Source organism: Ahaetulla prasina, chromosome 1 (assembly GCF_028640845.1).
Source record: "Ahaetulla prasina isolate Xishuangbanna chromosome 1, ASM2864084v1, whole genome shotgun sequence".
Lineage (NCBI taxonomy): Eukaryota > Metazoa > Chordata > Lepidosauria > Squamata > Colubridae > Ahaetulla > Ahaetulla prasina.
The window spans coordinates 234,272,174-234,299,701 of NC_080539.1; the positions used below are offsets into that span (position 1 = coordinate 234,272,174).

Sequence of the window (27,528 nt, forward strand, 5' to 3'; positions counted from 1 at the left end):
ATAAAAATGTAATCATTTTTGGTTTTTTTCAAAATAGAAAGCAAAGAGAAGGAAAGAATGAGAACACTTTATTAATGGATAATACAGTAACTGGTTATTTGATCCTATTCTTATTTATCTGACAGTTCTAGGTTAACACCTCTTTTAAATTATTATGGGTGTGTGTGTGTGTGTGTGTGTGTGTGTGTGTGTGTGTGTGTGTGCGTGCACGTGTGTAGGTCTTGGCATATTCGGGTCTTTTCTCATGTAAGGTTGAGAGTATCTTGGCGACGTTTCGATGAGGTCTCACTCATCATCTTTAGGTTGGTGCTTTCGGGTTCGTGCTTGTGCGAGCAAAGCATGGTCGGAACTGCCATCTCTCTATAAATACTGGTGGGGAGGTGGGGAGTGTTGCTGTGAGCAGGTTGGTTGGCTGTGTTGTTGCATCTTGATTGGTAGATGGAGTGGGTGTTACAGATTGGTCGGCTGTTTCATAGCATCTGTGTGGGTGTGGTCCTAGTCTTTTGCGTTGTAACAACCTGATTAATGGGCTGTGTGGAAACATCCTGAGGTCTGGGAATGTGACCTCCTGAGTCTTGTGCTGTAACATCCTGGGTAGTAGGCTGTGTTGTAATGTCCTGAGCTTTGGTGTTGTGGCCTCTGGAGTTCTGTGATGTGATGTCTTGAGCAGATGGCTGTGATGCAGCATCACGGGTTTTGGTTTGGCTCCGAGTCTGAGGTCATGTCATGCGTTCCTGGTGTGTGTCAGCTTGTTTTGTGTGGGGATAGGAGGGGGGTGCAGCAGCCAGTGGTGCCAGCATGGTCTGGCTTCTATATGGTGGTTGTGTTTCATCTCTGGGATGGATTTGGGTTTGAATCTGGTGAGGATGATTGGTGGTGGCGTCTTGTGTTATCCTGGATCCGGTGTCAATTTTCGTGGCTGGGACTCATTTGTTGACTAAGGCTAGTTTCCAGATGTCTGGTAGGTGGGAGGTGTCATCCCGTTTGTTCACGCTGTGGGGGCGTTTCTCTATTTCGATGGCTTCCATAATTATTCTCTTGTTATAGTGCTCAGTTTTGGAGATTAATTGGTTCCTTCAAAATCAATATCATGTCCTGTGGTTTTAAGGTGCTGGAAAAGGGAGGAAGTTTTTTCTCCTTTTCTGACTGCGTTCTTGTGTTTTGAGATGCGTGCATTTATTCTCCTATTAGTTTGTCCAATGTATGTGGCTGGGCAGATTTTGCATGGTATTTCATAGACTCCTTGGTTTTCTAGATGGATCTTGTCTTTGGGGTTTCTTAAGATGTTGGCTATTTTTTGGTCTGTGCAGAAGATTGTCTTGATGTTGTGTTTGTGGAGAATTTTGCTGATTTTATCTGTGGTGCCTTTGATGTGCAACCACAAGCATGAAGCTGAAAACACCAGCCTGAAGATGATGAGTGAGACCTCATCGAAACGTCGCCAAGATACTCTCAAACTTACACGGGAAAAGACCCAAAAATGCCAACACACACACACACACACACACACACACACACACACACACACGCATACACATGCACATACACATACACACATATATACACACACACACATCTAGAAGTGTCAGATAAATAAGAATAGGATCAAAGTAGTAGGTCATCATATATGTGTTTGTGTATGTATGTGTGTGTGTGTATATATATATTCGTCATCATCACTTTAGCCATTTGCTCACATTTGCAAACCAGTAGGAAACATAAGTGATTTGCACCGCTGACCACAAGTATATGGGAAAACAAAACTGTTTTCTATAAAAAAACAAAACAAAACAAACGGATCCTTAAATCTAAATCAATGGACACAGAAAACAGACACATGTCATTACAAAAGAATACTAAATTATATAACTTTACCACACATAGGACAAGGAACTGATATCTCTGATCAAAGAAGAGATAGATCAAGATATCCAACAAAGGTGGAAAGCTTCAAGCTAACAGAACTCAAAGCAGAGTCACAGAGCTACATCTAGCTGAGCAGAAAAAAGGTCATCTGAAAAGTGAATATATATTGTTTTGTAAGGGAAGGACAACTCTGAAGCATATGAACAATATTTGAGGGAGAAGGAGAGCGAGGGAGGACTTATGCAATGTAACATCTACAATACTGGAATTTACAGATGGACAATTCCAATTTAGTGGCATTTATTTATGATCATTTATATTCACAAATCTATCTACTGTAGACCTTCCTGTGATTCTCTATGAAAATCAATTTCTTTATTCCGACAACAGTGAGATTACAAGTCTCTATGGGGCCACAGTCAAAATTAGATAGAATACTGGTAGTTGAGTTCATGCCCTAGCAACATTGGGTAGAGTAATACTGTACCAATTTATAAAACGCACCTATACAGATAATAAACTGGATTTTTCCCTTAGCTGAACTTAATTATTTATTTAAAAGACTTATATGGCCACCCATTTTATGTATCATAAACCTGGGTGACTCAGAAAACAGCAATGAATATATCAAAAAAATCATAAAGCCGTAACAAACATTTTCAGCACCCCAAAAGCAACACTTCCCCATACATTAAGCTTCCACTTTCCTGGGTTCTGATCTCACTGCCCCAACACTTATGAAAAGATGCTGCTTTCAGTTTCTTTCTAACCTATACAGATTATTCTCCAACCAAACAACTTGCTCTGTTATTTCAGCCACCTATATATATTTCACAGCTGCTCTTATGCTATAATTTGCTCCCTACCACTTTACAAATCCTTAGTAAGGCTACACCTAGAATACTGCATCCAGTTTTGGTCATCACAGTACAAAAAAGATATTGAGACTTTGGAAAAAGAGCAAAGAAGAGCAACTAAGATGATTAAAGGCCCGGAGACAATAAAATAAAATAAAATATGAAAAACGGCTAAAATATGGGTTTGGCCAGTCTAGAGAAAAGAAGGACTAGGGGTGACATCATAGCAGTATTCCAGTATTTGAATATTAAAATACAAAGAAGTGTGTGTGTCAACTTATTTTCCAAAGCACCGGAAGGCAAGACAAGAAACAATGAATGGAAGCTAATGAAGAAGCAACCTGGAATTAAAGAGAAACTTCCAATTAACCAGTGGAACAGCTTTGCCTTCAGAAGTTGTGGTGCTTCAACACTGGAGGTTTTTAAGAAAAGACTCGACAGCCTCCTATCTGAAATGGTATATGGTCTTCTGGTTGAACAGTGGGTTGGACTAGAAGACTTCCGAGATGCCTTCCAGCTCTATTCAGATTATTATTATATTTTGATTGCAGAAAATAAGCGTTATTTTTCTCTCCCAAATGTCAGCCTTTCCATTGATTTAGATATGAATTCATGTCTAAAGAAAAAAAAAAGAGCTTTGAAATCAGAAGAAAGCTTTACTCCAATACAAGAGGATTTTTTGGTTTGGCTCAAATTAATATTCACTGAATATTTATTTATTTATTTTTATTTTATTTTTCATATTTATATACCGCCCTATCTCCCTAAGGACTCAGGGCGGTTCACAGGCAGTTAAAATACATATAAATACAGATTAAAACGACAATTAAAAAACTTATTCTAAAGCCCAAATCATTAAAAACAGTATAAATAATAAAAAAACCCTTAAAACCAATTACTTTAAAACCTAATCCAGTCCCACGCAGATGAATAAGTATGTTTTAAGCTCGCGACGAAAGGTTCGGAGGTCCGGAAGTTGACGAAGTCCTGGAGGGAGTTCGTTCCAGAGGGTGGGAGCCCCCACAGAGAAGGCCCTTCCCCTGGGTGTCGCCAGACGGCACTGCCTAGCTGACGGCATCCTGAGGAGTCCCTCTCTGTGAGAGCGCACGGGTCGGTGAGAGGTATTTGGTAGCAGTAGGCGGTCCCGTAAATAACCCGGCCCTATGCCATGGAGCGCTTTAAAGATTGTCACCAGCACCTTGAAGCGCACCCGGAAGGCCACAGGTAGCCAGTGCAGTCTGCGCAGGAGAGGTGTCACACGGGAGCCACGAGGGGCTCCCTCTATCTATATAAAGAATAAACTTCGTTAACTTGACAATTTCCCTTAAATTGTCTAACTGGAATTTTAGTTGGAGTGGTGGAACTGGGAAACACATTTGTTTTTAAGGAATCAATCAATTAACAGGAATGTGTTTCCATCCATTCAAGTCTGGTTTGGGGAGATACAATATACATGACTTTGACCATCAACTTGAAAAAAAAACCTTGTAAACATTTAAATGATGTCTCCACAACAACAAACAACAAGAAGTAAGCAAAGTCAATGAGTATCCTTTGCCTTAATCAAAAATTCCTCCCTCCCTCCCTCCCTCCCTCCCTCCCTTTCTTCCTTTCCTTTCTTTTCTTTTCTTTCTTTCTTTCACAAAAATTATTTCAAAATCACTAAGAAGCTAACATCTAATTTAGTTATAAATAGTTACATGGAGGATGGGAAGAAATTTTTTTCTGTACGTAATACAACTGAGATTCAGTTTTATTCTCTACAAAACTATTACTAAGAAGTACTAATTAGAACTAATTCTAACAAAGACTAATAAGTAATTAATAGGATTAATCAGAAGTAAAGCAAACAATAATGTTAGCAAAGAATGCCATCACTGATGATTTTGAAACACAATTGTATAAAAAGCACATACAAGGGCACACAGGATCAAGTCACAGGCATGACACCTCACAAGTTTCTTGTTCAACTGGATACAAGCTTGTCATTGTTCAGCAATGTGGAAGATGTAAATAGGAGTTGTTACACTAACATCAGCAGGTTTATTAATTGAATATTTTCAGTACAAGTCATAAAAATTAATATATTTCTCTTTTATCTTGAAAAGAAATGCAAAACCGAGGTCAACTGGATGCATGGTTTACAGTAATTTTGAATCTTATAATGTCTGTTTGATTCACACGTTGTAAAAGTTAGGAATTAGTCTTGATAAGGGAATGTAATTCATAGTTGATTTTATTCTGAGTAACAAAATCGGTTTATCAGAAATGTATATAGATGTATTTGTCAAGTCTCAAACTAGTGAGACAAACAGTATTTTAAAAAATAAAACAACATTTCAGAGGACAAAACTTTAAATGAAATAATTATGTTTCATTGTTATGATGTTAGGAAGAACTAAGGTAGGGCTGCATAAATTCAAATAATTAGGATATAGCAGCCAAAAGATTCATACAAGTTTAACTCTTTGCTGCCATCTAGTGGTCATCCAAAGTTTTGTAGTCCACATCTGGCAGCCCCTAATTTAGGCAACCTACTAGACCAAAATGGTTTGCCACTAATTTTGCTAGCATATCTTCAGCATCATCTTGTAACCCACGATGAGTTCAGAGGCCACTAGGGAGCTGAAATCAGATCTTTCAAATTGTATACTCTTTGCCCATCTACATTTCAGATTTTCAGAACCTGAAGCCTATTCAAGATGGATTATCTATCAGCTGTCATCATCAAATTGCATGATATTTGTTGTTGTTGTTTTTATACATCTGTTTATAATACTTAGATCCATGGTCTTGCTTCCATGGAACTGAAGAGGGCAAACATTGTTTCCTTGTATTTTTAGTCTCAAGGCGAAAAAAGTAACCAGCTCAAGATTACACAATCACTTTGATGGATGAATTGGCATTTGATGTGGACAAATCTCTGGTCTTATCCACACTGCAACCATTAGACACACTGGCATTATATGCAAGAACCAAACATGGAGCTCGAAGTTTATATTCTAACCTCCAGTACTAGGAAAATTTAACTGAGAGAGAAAAAGTGCAAATGATTAATATTGGAATCCTCTAACATTACTTACCCTGCAAATTGCAGTACATGGATATGAATTATTGCTTAAAGAAGCTGTTTAACTATACTATTCAGTAGCAATAGGAATTTTCTATCCTACAGGCTCATACAGAAAACAGTATAAATCTGAGTTGTATAAATATAAAATACAGTTTAAACATGAAACCATTTTAAATATCCTTTTACAAGATTATAGGTGTAACTAAACAATTATAATAGATATTTACAATACTGGACAAGGCAGGATGACTGTACTATCCTTCACTTTAGAGGAACTGAAGCCTGTTTGAAATATTCCTTTCTATGGTTTGCTATACAGATTTCACCAATATTGAGTTCATTTTTTTATTAAGAATATACAGCTCTCTCCTTCACAACAAAGATAAAATATATTTAGAAAGAATGTATTTGTAGATCCTTTATGTTTTTGAACTTAAGTCATTCAATACCGTTTTGAACAAGTCTAGAGAGATTTTTAAGGCAGGCATTGTGTATTATACCATTCCCTAGGGTTCTGTGTATGATCATCTTTATGAAAAGCCTCTTTGGCTCCCTGTTGAATAAATATGCATTTTATTTCACTAATCTTGAAACAACAGGAATAAAGTTTGCCCAGGTCTTTTATACCTCAGAGAACAAAACCAATACTACAAATCTTTAGAGAGAAAGGATATACAAAAAAGGCTTGAGGTGAATGTTTCAAAGTAAATATTCTTAAATGATGTGCAAATTATTCCAGCACTTGAACATGATTTATGAAAGGGGATTAAGCAACTGAAACAAGAACCCAGTTTAAAACTGTTCGGGTTTCAAAGTCAGAGATGAGAGGTTGTTACTGGAGAAGGAGGAATAAACCAACGATAGCAATCTATGGCCAAGGTATTCTTTGACTAATCCTCTCTTACATTGCTTACCACTGCCACTTAAACTCCAATATAATATCTAGTTCAAAACACATTTTTCACTTTACTGTTATATAAAAGTAATATATACCTGAGTGACAACAATAGTGAGATAATGAAAACTTTAGTCACATTAACTTATGTACTCCCAACGAACAAAGGAACTTGAATGAACAAATTATTGCCAATGCACTAAAAGTAATAACTGCTTACTTTTAATTAGAATGTGGTAATAATGTTTGCAATACATGGCCACTTCAGGCAATTGTAAGTTGCCTAAATACTATGACTGCAGTTTTTTCCAACTATTTGCATTCAAATTCTCAAATTTGCTTCCTTCACCAAAAATACATAATAATTTTCTAAAATCTGAGAGTTTATAAGACGTGTATCAGATTCAAAGGCAGGCAGTCTACTTTGAGGCTTCCAGAAAGAGAGCATTTATGAAACCTTCCATAATTCAATCTTTTTCTAAGTTATGGCCTTTTGTTCCCTGGTTGCCTGAAGTAATGGTGGAAGGAAAAGAAAACTGGGATTATATGTGAACCCATGAAGTATATTCTGGATGCAGCATGAATAAATATTATAGCCTATATATTAATTTACTTGACATAAAAATCAGAAGTCATGTTACTATTACATTACCATATTGTAATGTAGTAACCCACTCATATTAACCATGTAATAAAGACCTCGTGCTAAGTACTATGAAAAATATTGCTCTTATATAATTGTATCAATGATAACAGTTGTCTAATGGCTGTGCTTTTAACAAAAGTAGGTCATTGTTTAACAATAGTGCTAAAAAAAAAGATTGACATCCACCTTCTGTAAGACCAAAATTTGAATATTTCAGTAAATATAGCTTTTTCCACAAAACGTTTATATGAATGCTATATAATTACATTATGGCTCAAAACAAATTGATGCCCTTTAAAAAGTACTACAGAGTGAAGGAAAAATTGATATTACTATGTATTATTACTTATGATTGTATAAAAGAATGGTTGGCAGATAAATAATCAATGAGGAATCACAGAAGATGAAGTAGTTGAAAAAAGCATGAAACTTTACTTTTCTATTATTTCTCAGATTAAGGAAATACATGTAGCATCAGAATACAATGTCCCTGAAAATGGTATTTGTACCAAAGAGCTGCTCTGCCAATATTTTCTTGATTCTAAAAATAGAAATGTCCCTTGTGATAGAGCAGGAGTCTCCAACCTTGGCAACTTTAAGACTTGTGAACTTCAACTCCCAGAATTCCTCAGCCAGCAAAGCTGGCTGACAAATTCTGGGAGTTGAAGTCCACAAGTCTTAAAGTTGCCAAGTTTGGAGACTCCTGTGATAGACTCCCATACTCCCATACCACATAAGTGGTACTCGGCTCAAGTAACACTTATTAAGAAGCACAACATGGACATTGGTGAAGATCAGTGATAACTCCATAACAATGGCACCCAAAGAAATCACAGAAAGCAGTCCAGCACTTCTTGTTAAGATGATATAACTTCAACATATGCATCATCAATTGATTAGGCTGCTCACAATAAAGAGCATATAGAATTCCCCACACTCCAGAGATGGGTTCCAGCAGGTTCTGACCAGTTCTGGAGAACCAGTAGCAGAAATTTTGAGTAATTCAGAGAACCAGTAAATACCACCTCTGACTGGCCCCACCCACATCTATTCTCTTTCTCCCAATCCCAGCTGATCAGGAGCAAATGGGGATTTTGCAGTAACCTTCCCCTGGAGTGGGGAGGGAATGGAGATTTTACAGTATCCTTCTCCTGGAGTGGGGAGGGAATGGAGATTTTACAGTATCCTTCCCCTGCCACACCCACCAAGCCATGCCCACTAAGCCATACCACGCCCACTAAGCCACACCCCATAACTGCCACACTCCCCATAGCTACAAGAAATAAAATTGCTATACTATTCAGATACTAACTTCTGTTTGACCCATCTGAGTTTCTTGCAACATTGCTACTTTTCTTCATAATGAGTAACTGTGGAGGTCAGCGAGGGTGGGACATAATGCACACAATAGGAACTAAAGATATATGGAAGATGGCTGAGTAGGACAAGGAGATAACCATGGATTGGTTTCAATATACTTCTGAGACAGACCAAGTGATAGAAACACTGAGCTTGTGCAAGCATTCTTTCCTTTAATCACTTTCTGTTTCAGCTTTCATTACAAAGATGTTTTTTCTAATTTCCCTATATTTCCTTCTCTTGTGTCTTTTAGACTATAAGCCTACAAGCAAGGACTGCCTTTCTTTTGGTGGTTATACTGTAGCAGCTAGCTGTCCTAGCTTTATCATTTGTAAGGCAAGATGAATATGGGAACAAATGATCTGATATTTCTTTTGCTCAATATACTAGCTCCATCCTTGAAGAAGAGAGGTGGTGTGGTGGCTCAGTGGTTAAGACACTGGGTCTGTTGGCTGGAAAGCCAGCAGCCCAGATTCATGACCTTAGCCCCACATGATGGGGTGAGCTCCTGTCCTCGCCCCAGCTCCTGCCAACCTAGTACTTCAAAAGCATGCAAATGCAACTAGATAAATAGGTACCACTTTGGTGGGAAGGTAATAGTGCTCCATGATGTCATGCTGACTGCATGACCATGGAAATGTCTTCAGACAGCACTGGCTCAATGGACTTGAAAAAGAGATAAGCATTACCCCTAGAGTTGTGTTGTGGCTCCAGCCCCCACCCCCGGGCCTGGCCCCCTGCCAGAGAGTGACTCAGAGAGTGAGGGGGAAGGGCTGTCATGGCTCCCTTCTGCAGGGCCGGCCTCTCTGGCTCAGCTCCAGGAGGCAGAGGCAGGCCAGGTAGAAGAAATAACGAGGCCTCTGTCTCTTGTATCTCCCCCTGCCCAGGCAATGCTCCTAGACCCAGCTGAGGACAATCAGTCCTGGTTGGATCCTAAGTTTTGTAGACAGGAGAGGCGAGAACAACAGAAGCAGGGGTGGGGCAGGCCTAGGAAGTGCTGAGACAGAGCCACACCCCACAGGGTATAAAAGCAGCAGGGGCTGCTATACTACTCCGTGGTGAACAAATCAACTGCTTAGAGAGAACTTGAGCTGAAGTACTGTTTGTTCCTGGTTTCCTGGTTGACTCGCCGGCATCAAGAAAAGATAACAGAGAAACTTGGCAGACGCTCGCTAGTTTGCTGCCAGAGCTGATAGCTGCGTGGACTCAATTGCCAGCTAATTAAGTCATCGCTCGTGCTTCCCGGACTGAGGTGTGGGGGACAGAACAAGTTGGCTATGACTAGAGGACTAAAATCCTCAAGGATTTCACCTTGAAGAAGCCACATTCATAGCACAACAGCAATATATGAATTTGTCCTTAGTATACAAAAAGCCCCCAAAGACAAAACAACAAAAAAAAAAAATATAGAGAGCTTTAGGGGTAGTCCTCAAGTTATGATTGTAATTGAGCCTGGCAAATACAGTCATAAGTCATGAAGGTTTTAAAGTGAGTCATTACATGACTCAATTTTATTTACTTTTTCAAGGTGGACATTAAGCAAAGGAAGTGGTCATGAACTGGACACTGCAGTCGTTAAGCAAACACCACCAGTTGTTACATGAACCCTGTGGTCATTAGGCAAACACATTGTTAGCTATGGGCCAGTTTTTTTGCTGGAAACCAAAAGTATATGCCGGTTTCCAGCAAAAATAGTGTAAATCACAGGCGTGTAACCTCAGGGTGCTACAAATGACCATGAATGTGGGATGACTGCAGGGGAAAATGGTGTCTGAACTTCAAAATTGGGTCATAAATAGCTTTTAGAGAATCTGTTATAGCTTTGAATGGTCAACATGTGACCGGCATGGTTGGAAAAGATGATTAAAAAACATATAGACTTTAAGCCAGAAGTGTTCCTACTGGGGATTATACCTGAAACATATAATAGAGAATTGAGATATTTGATGGTGAATGTTCTAACAGCAGCTAGGATTGTGTTTGCTAAAAATTGGAAAAACGAAAAACTACCATTGCAAGACGAAATTATTAAGAAAATAATGGAATGTGCAGAAATGAGTAAATTGACATTTGAAATTAGAGAACAGGAAGACAAAGAGTATTATAAGATATGGGATTTATTTTATCAATGGTTAGAAGGGAAAATATGTTTTAAAAAAAGCTGGAGAAAGGTTTTTATCAGAGAAGATGTTGAATTATATAATTGATTTAATAGAATGGAATGGATGATATATATAACATCAATTTAGAAAAATTTATACGAAATGAGAGAATGAAATGTCACAGTTAACTAAAGGATTAATTGATTAAAATGTTTGGATATATATTAGATTGATAAAATGTAAAATTAGATAAATCAATGAGATGTATATGGTGAAATTGCACAAGAAATTTGTAACCAAACCCACCAACACACTGTATTTGGATGGAAGATGTTTTTGTTTGTTTGTTTTAAACAAAAAATTTTTTTTTCAAAACAACAACAACAACATGTGACCGGATGCAAATTGTGGACTGCTGGTATCCAATTCTGGACATTCATTAGCAGGATGGAAACGCTTGATGAAAATAATATAATCTCCTCACTGTTGCTACCCGTGCACTCTCTCCTTCACATCCACTCTGGGAAATTTGGACGCAGGATACGTTGGGAGCAAGAGAATAAGGAAGAAACCAGTGGTGAAATCCTACCTGTTGTGTCTGCGCCCCCCGAGCCGGCCCTGCTGCCAGAAAGTGATTTGGACAGTGAGGGGGAAGGCTGTCAGGACTTACCTCAGGAGCACCGGCTCCCTGGCTCAGCTCCAGGAGCCAGAAGCAGGCCAGGTGGAAGAAATAATGAGGCCTCCATCCCCTGACTCTTTCCGCCCCCAGGCCATACCTGCAGACCCAGCTGACAACAAATCAGGCTTGGTTGAATCTTAGGTTTCATGGGCAGGAGAGGAGGGAACAGCAGAAGCAAGGGTGGGGCAGGCCTAGGAAGTGCTGAGTCATGGAGCCACACCCCACAGGATATAAAAGGCAGCAAGAGCTGGTGTGTCTCTTTGTAACAGGCAAATCCACTGATTGACTAGAGCTGAAGTTTGTGACTCACAAGCATCGTGGAAGATAACGAGGGTTATCTCGCTGGCTCTTTGCCGCCAGAGCTGACAGTGCCGGCTAATTAAGCCATCATTCGGACGGAGGTGGAGGAGGACAGAACACTACAGGTTCGCACCGGTTCAGGTGAACCGGTAGTAATAAAATCTACCGGTTCAGCAAACTGATAGTAAAAAAAAGCTACTGGTTGGTCCGAACTGGTATTTCTGACGATCAGCTGTGCCGTGCGATTTATATTTGCTAGAAAGCAGGAAATCCTTTCTAACAAATCTGTTCTAATTACCTTCAACTGGCTCCTTTTTCCATGCGAAGCACGTGTTTGGTGCACACAGTGTATGTATGCACAGCATGCATTTGGTGCGCACTGTGCGTGCACTTGCGTGCAGCATACATCTGGCACACACCGTGCATGCGTGGGCGGGCAGCAAACCGGTGGTGACTGGTGGAGGATTTCACCACTGGAAGAAACCCTACCTTGTGTGCTATGCTCTTCTGATGTAAATGCAAAATATGATGCAGACAACTGTGCTACTACCCTAGGAAATAGTTTGTTTCTTCAAACATATTTCTGTTCCTTTTGAGATAAAAATAAGACTTCCAGAAATGTTCATGAAGCACTTGAAAGAACGTTAAATAAGAAATACAAACCCAGATTCAAATGGTAGGAACAGGAAGTGTACTCCTTTTGGACTGCGTTTCATTATCAAGCCTGAGACTGCATCTTGTCTCCCAGATTACTAATAAATAAATCACTAGTTAAAGGAGACTCTTCTTCCTAGGAAAGCCCTTTGCTTTCATTGGGTAGGCGGGTGGGTGGGGATAAACATAAATGCATTGAAGGGAAGAGAGGTAGTTATTCATAGCTCGGTCTTGATCCAGAAAATTTATAGTAGTTCTTTTATCATGATAATGGGAGGAAGAAAGAAGGATCCAAGCAATATCTGCCTGCCCATTATATATCCACCCACTGCAGAAAAGTGTTACTGAAACCCTTGTTTCACAGGCAAAATGACCACATTTCCTCTGCAGCAATCCAGGTAGGTCTGGAATAACACCTTCTTGAAACTATAGTGAATTGCAGCCAGCCACAGTCAACATAATTGCGTTAGGCATCTGACTCAGTGTAAAGCAGATCTGTATCACTTTATAGTTCCAACCGAAAATGTAAAATTAGCTTCTTACTAAAGTAAATGAGAGGGTTATTTTGGAAAGAAATGATGGGAGAATCCCCTACTGCAGTTCAAAACTGATCCCAATAAAATCAAAGGAATTTGGAATCCATCCAGGGGATGTTTGAAATAAATCCAACTTTAAATTGGGTGGATTCCAGTTGCATTTCTATTATTGTAGAAACCTCATGTTTCAAGTCCTAGGGACTGCAAACATTCTCAGCAGCACTCAGATCTTTTAAGAAATATAGCTCCTATAGTTCCTGATACTATTGGTTTTTGTAAAATACATGCAGGGCATGCATCTAGAACCTGATACATGGATTCACAAGGAATGGACTAGAGAAACTGAATTCCTTGTCATTGAAGGAGAAGTTGAGGGAGATAGAGGTATAACAAAAAAAATTCTGAATGAGACATCATACGGCATCTAAAATCAATCCAGCTGATTCAAAATTTGAGTTAATCTAGGCAGGATTGAGAAGCAATCCAAAATCAGGACCCAATCAAAGGATATTGGAACAAATCAAAGAACCAGAACAGCTTATTATTATGTCAAATTTATTTTGAATAAAAGCTTTCTTACACTCCTTCCATCCAGAATGAGCTGGATATACCCAAGCGATTTAAGATCTGAGGATACTGTAATTCCTATGAAAATATTACTATATGCAAGGTAGTTTTCCCTAAGCGAGAAGCACCTACAAACTTAATGGTTTCTAGCTTGAACTGCAGCAGTTGCAGAAAAGGAACAGCTTAAGAAATGCATTTTTCAGAGTCCCATCCAAAGATTATTAGCTCTAAGTGAAATTATAGCATTAAGGTGGTAAATTAATGGTCAGCTCTGGAATCCAAATTCTTTCTTGTTTAGCTCTGACTGTGCTCCAGGATTTCTGTCTAATTAGGTTCTGTACAAAGGAGTAATGTCTTGATAAATAATTAATTTACTATGCTTCTGAATAGGAACTACAATATATCTTGTTGAAGGTATAATGACCACTGAATGGCCACTGAATATTTCTAAATAGTAGTAAATTGCATTTACCTGTAAAGAAATAATGTAGCATAAAAAACTAAGGGGAAAATCAGAATGATGGAGGTGTGAAAAAAAATCATAAGCTTTTGCTGAACTGACCTTCACTTGCAGTCATTGTATGATAAATGTGTAAGTGTTCTTGAGTCAAGAAACAGCCTTGTGATAATATACATATGGATAGAAATATGCATGTTTAAATGATATAAAATATGTTTATCAGCTTTTAGGGGTTGTAAATCCATTTATAGTTGGATAGGTTTCAATTAATAATAAACTGTGGGTCTACCCATATATTTAAGAAACATATTTAGGTTTTCTTTAAAAAAAATGTTAGGTCATTTAAGATAAGATATACGTTAATACATGGATCTTAATTTATTTTTTTCTATCAGTTTGTAGCCTTTTTAGAGCAGTCTTTGTGAGCAGAATAATAGTTGTGGATAGGAAAATACTTCAACCATTCATCTTGTTAACCTGATCCCTGCTTGGGCCTCTCCTTCCCCTACTTACCGATGAAAAGAGTTAGCAAAATACTGGACCAAGTCAAAGCCTTAGAAAACAGAAAAGAGTGACATGGTCAAGGATCCAGTTCCTTTATTTGCAATTATTTCTCCACGCTTGCATCCAGCCATTTTTCAATTATTAAGCGAATACACAGTGGGAAATATATTTTGTGTCTGCCTTTGAGTTAATGTTGACTCCTTCAACCATCTGGAGAAGTCACTGGAGTTTTCTTGAACCAAGTTTAGAGAAGTGATTTGACCTTGGCTGCTTCCTAGGATTGAGAAAGACTGATTGGCCCAAGGTCACCCAGCTGGCTTTTCTCCTAAGGCAGTGGTTCTCAACCTTTATAGTGCTGCGACCCTTTTAATACAATTCCCTACGATGTGGTGACCCCAACCATAAAATTATTTTTGTTTTGAATTTATCGCGCCTGAAGTCATATTGGCTAGCGATCTGAACTGCTTGCGATTGCCTTGAGGACGGAGGCATTAAAGCGGAGACTCCTCCCCTATTAAGTTTATCATGCCTGAAGCCAGATTAGGCTAGCGATTGGGAGTGATTGCAGCTGGCTTGAGAGGGAGACATCAGAGCAAAGATTTCTCTCTTTTTTAATTCATCGCGCCTAAAGCCGAATTTGGCTAGAGATTTGAAGAGCCTGCAGCTGGCTTGTGGAGTCAACCATTGGAGCGTGATTCTTTGACTCGCAAGTATACTTCCCATATTTCCAATGGTCTTAGGCGACCCCTGGTAAATCGTCATTCGACCCCCAACGGGGTCACGACCCACAGGTCGAGAACCACTGTCCTAAGGTGAGATTATAACTCATAGTCTCCCAGTCTCCAGCTTGATGCCTTAACCACTACACCAAACTGGCTCTCTGAGAACATACTCTTGCATAGAATATGTGATACAGTCCTAATAAGGATTCTTTAAACAGTTACAGTTATCCCGCAAATTTTACATGCATCCATAATTCACCCTGTTAACTTAGGAAAGAGGATGAGATTCAATTTAGGAGGAGGAGGAGATGTGACTTAGGAGGATGTTAATTAGGAGGATGAGATGCAAACACACACACCAGGTAATAACATCTGAGTGTTCTTTTAAGTCTAAACATTTTTCAGTTGTACAAAAGTGAAGGCTGGATACTTTAGGAGCTTGATATGCCAGAACCCCAGCCTTTAATATCAGGAGAAAGAAGAAAGAATATGAAACATACAAATTCCATTTCTAATCTTAAATCAGAAGCTGATTTCTGATTCATTTTACTTTAAGTATGATCTTGCTCTTCAGTCCTTAGTTTCCAAAGACTAGCCAAGAAACACAACTATTCCACTTTTTAAAAACTCTTTTAAAATGCCCTCTCACAAATCCTGGATGGATTGTCTTGAGCTTTGCAGTCAAACTGGACAATGGAACGACCACCTGTTAACTGCTAACAATGTGTCATTACCACTTCTCAGGCCTTTTTTAAAGCAATTTTGGCTCTGGCTGCTGATAATTCTGGCAATGATACTGGTGTGAACATTAAGGGCATGGAAAGCCAAAGGCAAAAAACTGACAACACAATTTGTGCTTTGACTACTAATAAGTAAGCAAATGCTAACATTTTTCTAATTCCACATAATTACTCCCTCTCAAGGGGCCAAAAGAAAAATCGAAATACATATTTTTAAGGCAACTCAAGCTACGCTGTATAAACATACACACAAAGCTGAAATCCGTGCAAGTTCACAGTGGATTGTTCTTCCCTTTTAAAAAGAAAGTTTCAGCACGGCAGGGGCTCCTCACAACTTTTTGTGTGTGTGTGTGTGGTTCAAGTGCTGGGTTGTCTGCTAACTTTATCTCATTGGTGGGAACTTGATCTGTCTTCTAAATCATTACTGAAGAGATGTTAGAATTATGATGCCAAGAAGCATAAAAGACAACAACAAATGGTGAGACAGTTTAATGGCTTCCTGCCAGAAAAAATGGCAAAGAGGTAGGGGCCCATGGATTGGAGCAATTCTCCATGAGCCACTTTTAAGTAGGGTTGAACAAAGGAGAGACAAACGTATCTTTAGCAAGGCTGAAAAGGAGTCAGATTTACATCCTAATGTGAATTTACATAAAATTTACATTTACATAAAATGTTGATTGCTACAATAATAAATGCATTCAATATTATTTACCCTTAAAATGCTGGGGCATCTGATGTAGCTTCCATCAGCTGTCAAATTTGTCTTATTTAGCTTCTTAGCTAATTGCAGTATAGGTATAGCCGGCATAGTTAGCCATCTTGCAGAAATAGTATGCATCTGAAAGCTGACACTAAATGGCTAAGGAAAGCAGATGTTACCTTCTTCATCTTTATGTTCATCTGCCCTCTTACAATGGCACCTTGCTAGGAACAATATGCTGAACAAAATACATTGGAGTTGCTGCCAGAGTCAAGGTGATCCTGAGCTACAAGGATCCAGTGGTTCATTGCAGTTTCTATTCTCCCATTTCCTTCCCTCTGTCCGCTTGACAGGACTCCGCATAGGAGCTCATATACTTGACCTCTCTTAAAAAGTGTGAGGAATGCTGGCTTTTTGCATCTCAGAAAGTTCTCTAGGAGAATGTATATGCAGAATATCTGGTGGTGTTCTGGGGTATGTAGTTCTGGAGGTAGACCTTTTAATCCAGGCAGAATTGAATCGATGCATTGGTCATTTCCCATTTTCTTAATTCAGGCAACATTCTTACATTCTCACGGTCTGCTCATCAATAAAGTTCCTATGGGACATATATTTGGCACAATGTGGAATTCAAAGTGCTGGCATTTTCTTTATGGACCAGATCCTCTCTAACTGAAGTCTGCTGATCTTATGAATTCTACCCAAGAGAAGATGGTTGTGATTCTCTTCCATTGAATGTTCAAGGGAATGGAGTCAAAGAATTGGGTTTTTATGAGGATGTCTCAGCACCAGTGAACTACTTCTTCCTCCCCTACTTGGTACTCTTTCAGAAGGAAATGAAGAGTATCTTCAATGAAGGAGAATATTTGTAGCTCATGATTGAAATGATGGGTCCTTAGTGCTCTATGAGCTTGATTGTTTTCTTGCAGACGTTTCATTACCGAAACTAGGTAACATCATCAGTGTAAGAGTATCTTTTTCACCAGCTTTATTGAGTTTAGATGGTTGGGTAGGATGGTGCTACACTACTGCTCAGCAGGTATTTAAATTTATGTTGAGCTTACATTTATTTTGATGGCTTTTTGTTCATTTTATGCTACTTACATTTTTATTCTTTGCTTTTTACTATTTCTTTGTGAACTCCCCAGAATCTATGCTTAAGGTGGCATTCAAAGTTTGTGAAATAAACCAGCTGGATTTTTTTTTTACATATTGATACAGAGATCATTATCTTATAAACAATCAGCAATGTTTTCAAATACTTCAAACTGTTTCTGTCATAACTTCATTTATATGTAAAGCTCTATAGCTTTAAGAATATAACAAAGGCTTTGCTGGATCAGACCATGCATCCAGCATCCTGTTTTCCACAACTGATAACTAAATCTCTCCAGGAAACCCAAGAAAAAGATAGGAAGGCAAGAGTGTTCCCCTGCTATTTAATGACATGTTGCATCTGAACCTGGGAGATGAAATATAGTCCTCCACAATATTGCTAATTTTGTATGTATAACAATGTTATCACTGTTAGACTAAACAAGATTGGTGCCATGTTTATTTTGGATTCAGTGCTGATGCATCAGGAATTCACAAATTGATGCATGCTCCCTAATGATGCATTAATGCTGCACCCAACATAATTGGCACCCAACACACATTGAATGCAAGCCATGAATTTTTAATCACTCCACCCTCCATAAATTTTTGGTCCCATTTCCCTTCTTCAAGAGCCGTCACAACTAAAGAATTTGGGGGGAAAAACATTGGAGGGTCTAAAAGTCAAGATATAACACAGTATTTTACTAACTGAAGGTTCTGTATAACTTTTCATTACCCAAAACAATTTTACTTACTTAAAGACCTTCTATTTTCTGTTTTTGGTTCCTTACTGTTGGCATGAACACCCAGTAATTCAGAACTAGAAGATCTCTGAATTTTCAGCTCATTATTCTTTAATATGTAACTCTTCTCTTTAGGCTAGAAAGATAAAATGACAGAAAACATCCTTAGAAACATTTTGTGTAAATCATTGAAAGTAACAGAAATTTAGAAAACAAAACAAAAGCAAAGAAAGCAACACAAAGCAAATTTTTGTACGTGGTAAAAGAAAATTTCATCTAAAGAAGCCACTGTACAAAGTATTTCACATATCACATAAACATGTAACTTAAAATCACTTTTTATTTCTACAGATAAAAATCAGACATGAAGGTATATTGGGCACTGATATATTGCATACTTTTGTTTGAAAACACAGATCAAATCAAAAATTTTAGGTTTAAGTGCATGGCATAAAAGGAACACAATTCAGTAATGTTACATATTTGAAAAATCCATTTCCATGAAGATAGTGACTGCATACTTAATCTCCTTTCTCTGATTCCATCCTTTGAACTCATTGGAAAGGACCTTAACTTCAACTGAATTTTTAGTTATGCTTTTAACTTGGTAAGAAATTGTTTTCATATTTTATTTATGTCAACTGATACCTGAATTTATTCCAGGTCTTACAGTTACAACTTCATTTATATTTATGTGCATATAAACATATGAAACCTAGTGTACTTCTAACACTAAGCTTAGGAGAAGGCTATAAATGAATTTAATGAATTGATTAAATGTGTTTTAAGATTATTACATTGCAATTGGTTCTGTCTCTGTTAGGTGGTAGGAAGTGGGGGTAAGGGAGAAATGAAATATATATTCTGATCTAAGTTCTTTCTTTTAGACACTGCAGTGTAAAGATGAAAAGGAAGCTCATACATTATGATGTCACAAATCACATTTCATTGGATTGGATGTCTATGTGTTCATGTGTACTGTAAATTAATTGAAAGTAAGAAGATTCATATTTACAGTCTTTGGATAGACTCTGTTATTTGATTACAACAATGCTGTGAAGAAATTTAAAATAAGAATATAAGATGAAAATTTTTATTTTTAATTTTGGATCCATATATTTTTGAAGCCACAATAGTATCTTTTACACATTTATGTTGTTCTAAATCAGTATTAGAGGAACAGAGAGATACTATTATGTGCAATAAGCATCTCATTTGCTTCTTTTATTGTTATAGGAAAGTTTCATATATTCATTAAGAAAAGCAAATATATTATATCCCCTTTTTAGAGATCATTTTAGTGGATGTATTGGCAGCATAAGCTGATAGACTATCAGACGCTTAATTCACAAAGCCTCATTCCCAGGTAAAGATATATAGAATTGCAAATTTAGTATGTTGTGTCAGTGGAATATTCAAGCAACTGAACTTGTTAAATGTCAGATTGTTCTGCCAGCTTCCGGTAAACATCATTTAAAGTCTTGAAAAATTATCATCTTACAGCATGCTATAGCACTTCCATATTATAGATCTTTACCATTTATATCCTATTCAATTGTTTTTTGTTTTTTTTTAAAGAAGTGCCTATATTATACACTGAAATGCCACCAAGCCAGTTTGGACAAGATCTGATTAAACATGCAAGAAGGGTGTCTCTTCTCACAAGCCAAAATGATACACATCCAAAAAGTTTTAGCATAATTAGGAGGGGGTGAAATATGCAATTTATAATAGGGATGGTGAAAACCACCTAAGAAAAAATATAATTTGAAATTGGGTGGGGGAAGCAATTGTCAAAAAAACAGACCTGTCAGCTAAAGAGAGAAGGGAGGGAGAGAGAGGAGGGAGGGAGGGAGGGAGGGAGGGAGGGAGGGAGGGAAGGACAGCAATCAGATGTTTACTGATATTATTCGATCAAATTAACAGGCAAATAATAGACAAAAAATTCAACCATATTAATAGTTCTCTCAAAGACTGTGTAGTATAAATGACATAAAAAGAGAAAGTTAAATAGCATTTATTAATAAATGTTTACCTTACAACATATTTAATCATCATAATTTCAAAAAAGATACACCCTTCTTTTTCAAAAACTATTCAAATTATAATTTAGTTCAGAAGCACTTTTAAATAGCAGATGCATGTAGGTATTTTTCTTGATTCAAAGGGAATGAGGGAGATGCGTTTTTAACTTGACTTGCTGCAAAATCATATGAAGCCCTTAAATTACTGCACGATTAATAAAAGCAAAATCTAAAGCAAATGCATACCAATCTGTCAATTGTGTTTTTGATAGCACGGAACCAGTCCAATATGATGAAGTCAATATCTGATTGAAGAAGGACCTCATTTCCTGAAACTGTTGTGACCTTACAATGAGAAAATGACATATCAGCAAACTGTTTGCTACATCATTTTATTTCAGTGTAATTCATCTCAGAAACTCTTCTGTAAATAAAAATTAAAATCAGCAAAAAAGCTGGTTCTGTTTTTTTCAAACTATTAAGTATTTCACAAAAAAGCTACTGTGACATTTCTTTACTTAAAATTCAGCAAATGTATGCATAAATAAAAAAATCAATATAAGGCAAATTCAATTTTTTTTTAAGTGTTTGCTCCAGGACAGCTTGCATGATTGGCAGATTATGTCAGTCCATACTGATCTGGGCAGCTGGTCTGCTTGATACTATTTGCTCAAATAACATTTTAGAACAAGCTGCCTTTGAGATTGGTGTGGCACTGATTTTCATCTAAAACAACATTTCTAGGAAAAATGGAATATTCTATCTTAGGCTTGTCCTAGAACTTTAAAATGATGCTTAAAATGAACGTGGGTGATGGTCTAAATTTCTTATACTGAATGTTTATATTTGTTTCCCTAATTCCACTGTAGTGAAGTTTCATATGACGAATAATGAAGTACATATAATGAAAAGCACTTACAATATTTAGTATTAAAATATAAGTAGGAATACCACTTATACCAAGCACAAGCCATATTTCTACTCATCACTTAGGGAACACATGTTTAAAATACTGGTAGTATCCCATCAACTTTTCCCATTGCCAAAAGTATTTTAATTATTGGAGGATTTTGACTGGTCTTCTTTTTATGACCTCTCAAGAGATCATTTACAACAGAGTTTGCAGGCCAGTGAGAACAATAGACAGAAAAGTTCTGTTGCACAAAATATTTGTGGAAAATTGGATTATGCTCTTAACTAGAAATGATCTCAAGTCCAACTCTTACATAAAGAAAGAGCAGAAAATAGTGGACAGACTTAAATAGTAAAAAAAGCAAATACTCAAATACTTGTCATCGTAGAAGAACATTCAAACACTAGCAGAACATCAAAATGACCAGAACGCAGTGCCAGTGAATATTGTATATAGCAAACTTTGGAGGCAAACTCATTAAGGGGAACAATAGTGATTTTAAAGAAACAAAAAAGATTTGGATAAAACTGACAGAATTAATCTGACCAAGTTTATTCACACATTATTATGAGATAGTGGATCTTTATATATGTATGTATGTATGTATGTATGTATGTATGTATGTATGTATAAAGAGAGAGAGGTATCCAGTTTAAATTTTTTTATAGCAGATACAATAAAGAATCTCATTGTTTCTTAAAGACTATGAAAGCTTGGGACTGATGTCAGAACATGGTGTCCACAGCATGTGGATGACTATACAAGATGTATAAAACCTTCAGACAAATTTTTTGCTCATATTTATTTCTGCTTGACAAATTGGCAAAAGCACTTCTATTTTTATAAGAAATATATTATATTTATTTCATGTATAACAACACACAAATATAAAATATACATATAGATTTGTCAAACATACATTGAGTTCTGTTAGCAACAAATAATTATAATAAATATTAACAATATCAATTCTATTTTCTACCTAGTTGAGTTGAATATCATCAGTGTTATTTGAGTGACAACTTGTTTATTCAAATACATAGGAAAAACTAACAAAATATAAATTCAACGAAACTGTCTTGTGGTGTAAATACATATGTTCCCTCATTTGATCTTTCAGTTGGTGCGTTTTCCCCCTCAAGTGGTATTATAAGTAAAAGATGTATTAATATCACATTGAAAAAACATGTATCAATCTTAACATGCTTCCACATTAAATAAAAACGAACTATTTGGTGGCATAACTTTTGATTCCTCCCTAATATCTTCCTTCCATAACTTAGGCTCTTAACATGTTCCTGTGGACTTGTGGCTTTTCAGGTAATTTTTGACAATTAACATAAAAATACAGTATACATACCTAATATTCCTAGGCAGAAAATATTGCCCTATTCTACTCAATTATGCCAACTTCCAAAATAACTCTACATAAATCTTAAAAGCAGCTGTTGATTAAGACAGGTGTTCACATATATTGTGTATTTTAAGCCAGAGGAAAGTGGGTGTTAGTCACACAATTTTAAACTACTACTATATTTAAGGAACTTGAGAAATGCACATATAATAAACATTTAGTTGTTCTTTGGGACTGTGATTCTGTAGGATAAAAAATATGTTTTAAGGGGAGAGGACCATTTCCATGAGTTTTCTAGGCTCACCAATAATGCAAAGGTAACTAGCTAATGGGTCATATCTCTCACACTTCATGTTTACACATTACCATTTTGGAAGATTTTTAAATATTTAATGTAACACTGTCAGTATAATCATGGAGAGAGGGAGAGAGAGGGAGGGAGGGAGGGAGGGAGAGAGAGAGAGAGAGAGAGATAAATTAGACTAAATGCAGTTCAGTCTAGTTTGTATCTTCCAATGCAAATATCACTTAAATTATTAATATAAATTTTGGAGTTTTGAAAGTAAAAACAAAACATAATTAGTGAGTTTATTTTGAAGGCTTAAGAGAGATGTAACTTAGTTTACTCTTCCATTGACTAAATTCAAGCTTTATTAAAATACAAGTATTTCAGTATTGCATAAAAATATGTATCCTTATGATATGTAAAAAAGCCACTTCAGTGCTAACAAGCAAAGCAACATTCATTTTGAAAGTGTTTGTTTTAATGTGTTGTTTGTAATCATTGTATATAATTGGCGATGTATGACTATATCAGCAAAAGTAGATCACAGAACAGTGGAAAGTTACGGGTAATTCATTTAAAATACTGTCTTTATCTCAAACAAGTCCTTTTCTCATAATCTTCAGGAGTTACTAGACGGTTTCAAGAAGACTGCTACTGCTCTCTACAGTTTAAATGCATCCACTTCTTAATTACTCTCAGCAACTGACTTTCTTTTTCTCCATCTCTGACATTCGAAGACAAGCGCTACCAAAAATTTGACTTTGATTCAGTTAAAGTGCAGTTTTGATAGGCCCTTCTATATATTTCCTATTTTAGATGCACTGATGAAAAAAATAGCTGAAATAATAGTTTAAATCATATTTATATTACTAACAATATCATTTTAAGACCTTTGGAAAGAGTTCAGGGGGAAATTATGTCAGATTTTGCCTGAACAATCTACAGTCACAGCCCTAAATAATGTTGTTTTTTTTTAAAAAAAACCTCTTCATATTAAGGCAAGTTTGAACATCTTTCTTATCAAGCACCAATAAGAAAACTTAGGGACTAGAGATATACAAATGGAAATATGCAAATGTGTCCAGGAAAAGCAGATTTTTAAAATTTTGTTTGCACTCTTTTTGATTTAATAGCTTTAAAAATAACTCCACGTTCTTGCATTCCTTCATTTCCAAGCATACATTCTAATATAAAGGCATAATGAATTAAGAGATTTCTGCAGCAGACTTCATATAAGGGATAAAGGACAACACACAGTATTCTCATTTTGGTTTCGGCATCCATTCAAAGGGGGGATTTTGAGAGAAGATTCCTTTACCCTCCGTTACGGATTTGCTATGCCAATTTGAGGTCCAAATAAATGAAATGTACCAGATCCTATATTCCTTCTCCCCCCCCCCTTTCTGAAAAGCTCTTGAAATCTTGGCAAGAAGAGCATGGATATCGTTCTTATTTGTGAATCAGTTACATGAAGTTGCATCATCTATTCACAAACTGATATGAAATAGTTGATACATATTGGCAAACTTGATTCATAACACTGCCTCAGTTTGGATTAGTGGTTTTCTCAGTGGTATCTCTTTATTACATTCTGTCTCTTTTTATTTTAAATATGCTAAAAAAAGGGAGAAAGAATAGAGGCACAGGAGAAAAGCATGCACTCTTGCGTGTAACATTTTGAAACTAATCAGTGATACTTTTCAATTGACTTTCTTGATTGTTCCAACATTTCTTTTGCTTTTTCAAGGGAGATTAAAAATATGTTGTTTTTATTTGCATTTATATACCTTTATCCCCTCAGTTTACCTCTGTCATTTTTCTAGGCAGCTGGACACACTTCTCAACAGATCATTGGTCTGCAGCTCTCATCTCATTTAATATTTTTTTAAAAAATATCCATAAGATTCTTATGTCTGAGACAAGCATTTTGATCAGTAGCACTCTGGCTTTCCTTGCATTTTTTTTAAAATAAAGAAATTAAACTAATCCCAATAAAATTAAGTGAAGCATAGAGTCAGGGGAGAAGAAACAAATTGTGGTTTCTATGGTTGCAAGGTTAGGTGCCCAGGTACTAGTTCTGTTCTTCCTTCCTTTCTTCTCTATTTCATCTCAGGAAAAGAGAGTAAAAAAAAAGTTCATCACAGGATAGATTTTAATTCATTTTTTGACCATAGAAATGTATCTACTTATAGTATCATCCTATTGTTTTTTCCATACTAAACACATCTGTGGAAAAATTCACAAGTAGGCTATAAAAACAAAAGGTGTATCCAGTATTACATATTAGGAGCACATCCTATTTTGTGAAGAAATATGAGACAGTATAACTATTATTCTGTCCCAGAATCTATGATAAAAATCTCATTGGAAAAAATGCTGTTATATTTTCTCTCCACATGCTGCAGAAAATCATTCTTCCTAATATTTATTGGATGATCTTTCCCCCCTTTTTTCCTAAACTTATGAAGTTTAACTCAAGGAAAAGTTTTATTTATTTATTTGCATATTATATTGTTACATATTCTCCTATTATTGCTGCTGTGGCTGGGTTGCAAAAATTCAGATGATTATTAGATAATAGCAGAAATTATTTTACTTGTATTGTTGTCATCTAGTAATAATTAGAATTTGTGCATTCCAAGTTGGTAGTTTAATTATTCTTGTTTTAAAATTAATTTTAAGATGTGAAATATGCTTTTAAAAAATCAGGTTTTATACACACACACACACACACACATACATACATATACATATACATATACACATATACATACATACATACATACATACATACATACATACATACATATATATATATATATATATATATATATATATATATATATATATATATATTTCTGGATGCTGAATTGGCAGACCCTGAGAATTTGTGGAATAATAATGCATACCTTAACTAGTCAAGGCAACCACAACTCGCTTTTCACAATATACATCTCACATTTTCTTCTTAAAGTGGATTAGAAAAGAAAGTCTGCTTTTCTCCAAATTATAGTTGAAAAATGAATTCATGCAAAAATAATTCCAACAAAATTTGGAGAATAAAAATGGGTTTTGATTAAAATAGTTTCAATATGCATAGTCAATTAAGTTGGTTTCAAGACTTCTTATTCCTTAATTAATTCGGTTTGAATTACATTTCAAGGAAATTAAAACACAGACAGGGATTTGGCATTTTTTGAAAACATGTCAAAAGTGTATGTATTGTTGGGAGCAGTATGCATTCTGGTCAACCTCAATAAATCCATGTTTTAATCATGTTTATATTAAATAAATATACAGTGGGAGGGGAGAAAGATATACAATATATGCACAAATATACGCACAATAATGAAGTTAGTTCTCATTTTCTGGATGCATAATTAAAATGAATCCGGTAAATCCTTTTCAACTCCAGTGTCTCTACCCAATTTCATTATCTGATCTAGTTTATCAGATGAATTATGCTAAATTAAAGGTGTTTATGACAACCATATCAATTACATTTTTAAGGAGAATGTCTCTTACTACAACCTTGCTTTGGTAACCTCCAATAATTCCTTCTGACAAGTCCAACCTAGCTGACATCTTTAAAAAAACACAGTTAAAATATCAGCGTGAGGAAAAACATCCTTAACTTGAGTTTTCAAAGCAGAGGGGGGAAAAATGCTGATAGTTAAAACATTTTGTGAGAATGTATCTGCCTTGTATCCCCCAAAGTTACTAGATGTTAAGTAAATATATGCTCATTGTCAAAAGAAAAAAAAATGTTGCTTTGGCAACTTTCTTATTAAAATGCATTTGTAACCCCCATCTGTCAAGAAAGTTTTGAAAAGTTTGTTTACTTTGGATAGCAGCCCTATCCTGAGTTACCCCAGCAAACAATGATAACAGTCTTCAGAAGTTGTGTGAAGAACAAGCCACTAGGGATCCATTTTTGTTTTAATTGGCACACACAAACACTTTTCTGGTCTGTCAAGAAGATCAAGCTAATATGCATGGAGGGTGTTATATTCTCAGCTTTTGGGAGTACTAAGGCTCCCTTTATTTAAGTAATTTAAATGATAGACTGCAAAAACTTTGCAAGTCAGAAAAACTGGTTTTATATTTTCAGGAGGAATAATTGTTTTAAAAAACAGACAATGTTGTATATATATAAAGATGTTGAACCTTACGTTGTAATTAACCTGCTTCTTACAACTCTTTTGTTGTTGTTTCTTCATTTTTTTTTAAAAAAAAGCATCACAAAGCCTGCTGAATAAAAAACTAAAACCACAAATATTGCCAGCAATTTTGAAACTTTTTCTACTTTTTTTTAAAAGGACATTTATATAACCAAAAATGTATTGAATATACTTTCTACCACTGCCATGTAGTCAGTGGAACCATTGTTCAAAACAAACCTGTCTTTGAAAACAATGGCTTTAGAGAAGCAAGCATATTACTTTAGGAA

General features: G+C 36.3%; 1 protein-coding gene and 1 long non-coding RNA gene across 5 annotated transcripts in view; one reads left to right on the forward strand and one right to left on the reverse strand.

Moving 5' to 3' along the window:
• The window catches only part of ARHGAP15 (Rho GTPase activating protein 15), a 494,107-nt gene that overhangs the window by 216,421 nt on the left and 250,158 nt on the right, over nucleotides 1–27,528 (reverse strand). For 3 of the 4 annotated variants that reach the window (XM_058193603.1, XM_058193594.1, XM_058193610.1), the window contains 2 exons: nucleotides 20,772–20,870; nucleotides 18,514–18,637 (listed from right to left, as the gene is read on the reverse strand). In XM_058193603.1, the coding sequence (XP_058049586.1) occupies nucleotides 18,514–18,637; nucleotides 20,772–20,870 (223 nt within the window). The remainder of the gene's footprint in view (nucleotides 1–18,513; nucleotides 18,638–20,771; nucleotides 20,871–27,528) is intronic. The other variant, XM_058193605.1, reaches the window with a different exon arrangement.
• Nucleotides 12,666–21,222, forward strand: LOC131203426 (uncharacterized). The gene is made up of 3 exons (XR_009156371.1): nucleotides 12,666–12,829; nucleotides 19,389–19,496; nucleotides 20,798–21,222. It is a non-coding gene; the product is annotated as an uncharacterized LOC131203426 (long non-coding RNA).